This window comes from Limulus polyphemus, unplaced genomic scaffold (genome assembly GCF_000517525.1).
Source record: "Limulus polyphemus unplaced genomic scaffold, Limulus_polyphemus-2.1.2 Scaffold1627, whole genome shotgun sequence".
In the NCBI taxonomy this organism is placed as follows: domain Eukaryota; kingdom Metazoa; phylum Arthropoda; class Merostomata; order Xiphosura; family Limulidae; genus Limulus; species Limulus polyphemus.
In genome coordinates this window covers 4,455-7,308 of record NW_013667237.1, presented here as the reverse complement: position 1 = coordinate 7,308, position 2,854 = coordinate 4,455, and the positions used below count along the sequence as shown (strand labels likewise).

At 34.1% G+C, this 2,854-nt stretch overlaps 1 protein-coding gene across 1 annotated transcript in view; it reads left to right on the top strand.

Annotated features, from left to right (window-relative positions):
- The window catches only part of LOC111087000 (probable glutathione S-transferase 7), a gene marked incomplete at its 3' end in the record, with an annotated part of 15,024 nt that extends 12,382 nt beyond the window's left edge, over positions 1 to 2,642 (top strand). The window contains exons 3-4 of the mRNA XM_022392049.1: positions 252 to 344; positions 2,524 to 2,642. Of these exons, the coding sequence (XP_022247757.1) occupies positions 252 to 344; positions 2,524 to 2,642 (212 nt within the window). The remainder of the gene's footprint in view (positions 1 to 251; positions 345 to 2,523) is intronic.
- Positions 2,643 to 2,854: the final 212 nt, after the last annotated feature.

Below are 2,854 nucleotides of genomic sequence, written 5' to 3'. Positions count from 1 at the left end.
TATAATACATTTTTTACTTATTCCATTATATATCGCAATACTTTATTTTAGTTTTGTTTGTTCCAGCCGATATTATAATACATTTTTTACTTATTCCATTATATATCGCAATACTTTATTTTAGTTTTGTTTGTTCCAGCCGATATTATAATACATTTTTTACTTATTCCATTATATATCGCAATACTTTATTTTCCTTATTCCAGTCCACATTATAATACGTTTTTGTTGTTGTTTTTTTCTCTTTCTAGCTGCGCCATTCGGCCTTCTTCCCATACTAGAGGAAGATGGACAACTAGTAGCAGCTGGTCAAGCTCTGTGTCCATACCTAGCCATCCATCTAGGTAACAACAACGAGTGTTCCAAATTATTTTTAGTTCTGAATTTAATATGGATATCTAAGTGTTTGTAGTTGAAAGAAAGGAAACTTCTTGAATCTTAATATATTTCACTTAGAGATTAACTAAGTGTCCAGAAGTTAGAATTACTGTAACCCGAATATATGCATGTACGCCATGGATTATTTGAGTGAATAAATAGCGTTTTAACTGTCATGTAAATAAATGTACTATATATATATATAACCTCCAACATTTCAATTGTTCTATTTCTCTCTCTCTTTTGGGGGCTGGTTACTACATTAATCCTAATAAGTTACAGTACAAACGTTATTATTAGTGTTTCTAACACTCACGTCGGACACCTGCATGGATTCTATCCCTATGTCAGTGTATGAGACACTAGGTGTGATTTTTAAGCTTCTTTCAATACGCTACCTTTAATTACAATTTGAAACAATTCTGTTTGTTTATAATTAAAAAACAACAGTTATCATTGTTCCGAAACAATTTCTCTGTTATGGTAGTTGGTTACAGGTGTAACAATCTGACTGTTTTTTTCTAATTTCCTGAACTAAGTAAAAACAACTGCATACCTTAAGAGTGAATGTAAGTTTTTTATATAAGTTTTTCAGTTACACCAGCATGCCATTTACAATACATTAGTTATGAATGTTTATTTCTAGTAGCTTAGCTTGTTTATTATGTTCAAAATTTTCAGCATTTTTCACAAGCGTACAGAAAGCAATTCTTTGAATGACACCCTACCCCCCCAAAAAAAGAGTCCAAAGACCGTAAAGACACCAATATATATCACTGGTTTTTATTACTTAATGACAAACTTATAGAACAGATTGTTTAGTTTGTGTTCATGTAATGTTAAAAGTACCTTTAAAACTGAAAAGAAAACGTTTGGACATTATATGTATTATTCTGTCCATGTTATGATAAAAATAATATACTTTTGGTGTCAGTATCGATACTTCCTTCGTTAACTTTAACTCACGATTTGTGACATACTAGCTCTGACTGTGACATAAAGTTTATTACATAGATCGCTAGGAGGCTATTATTACTGGCCGACCTACCAAGAAATACTACACCTTTTAAACTGCCAAGTTCACTCTGAAATTGTTCTGTTTTACTTGCACCTTCTTCGGAACAATTCAGCCACTTCAGTAAGTGAGATTTGATCATCGGGTTCTGTGCTCTTCACTTTACTGCATACTTTAAGAAGGTACTTACTCTGTGGGTGCTTTCATACCTAGAGCACCCCCGCGCTTCAATTGTGCAAAAAAAGTCACGAAGTTTAAAGGGGTTTAAGAACAGGGAGTGTCAGATGTAAAGACGTATAGACTTACGGCATTTAACACTTCGATACAAGCTAATGTCGTGTACATTAATATAAAGAGAAAATTCAGTGACACGCTTATTGCAAGAGATGTGACTCGAACATGTAAAAACTAAAAATTTAATTTGTTGTAATTATGACATAAGTTTGTTTGTTTGTTTGTAATTAAGCACAAAGCTACACAATGGGCTATCTGTGCTCTGCCTACCACGGGTATCGAAACACGGATTCTAGCGTTGTAAGTCCGCAGACATACCGCTGTGCCACTGGGGGGCTTGACATAAGTAGTTCAATCAAAAATGTTTCTTTGTTTGCACGGCGAAAATGACACTTCATCCCCACCTCACTGTTTTTACAACACGATCACCCACTGAGAGAAACAAAACTCACCCTCTCTGATTCTCATAGAAGCAGCTTTATTTTGTCGTGAATAAAATACACATTAATAAAATTATGATACAAATTGTTTAGGCTAGTTATGAACAGCTGTGTGTTCTTTCTTGCACCATTCAAATAACGTTATCTTACGAGCTCGTGTACGTTGTCACTTCCATTTGCCTTACAGGATAATTTAAATCTTTGTCGTCAGAGGGCGATATCAGCTACCCTCAACATTTCTATACTTTGAGAAAGCTATATTAGATATTCACCCTCACAATCCCTCCTCCTCCTACGAACGTTATGCACACTTATGAAAATGTTGAGTATGTTGAATCCCTCATAGGTAAGACAGGCCTAACCATCAATCAGCTTGTTTTTGTAAATATATTGAAGTTTTTTCTAGAAACAGCGGTAACTTCCTCATGTTTTCGGTTATCACGATTGTTTGTGTAGATTTGGCAGGAAAGAACATCAAGGAGCAGGCCATGTGTGGTACGATAATGAGTGGGCTATACGAGATGTTTAGGAATGTTCGACGAGAGTATATCCTCTCCATGCCTCTGGAGGAAAGAGTGAGTTATCTCATCTTGACTAAATTGTGATAATACTGTAGTGTCATCATTAAGGTACTTGAAAGTTATAAGTTAGAATTAAACGAATTTTTATGCAAGAAAAATATAAGCACAAACCACTTAGCTTTAGTATCATTAAATCAGTTTAACGTAAAAAATTATTGATATTACAAGATCAAAACTTTCGTATAAACATTAAGCTTGATATTATT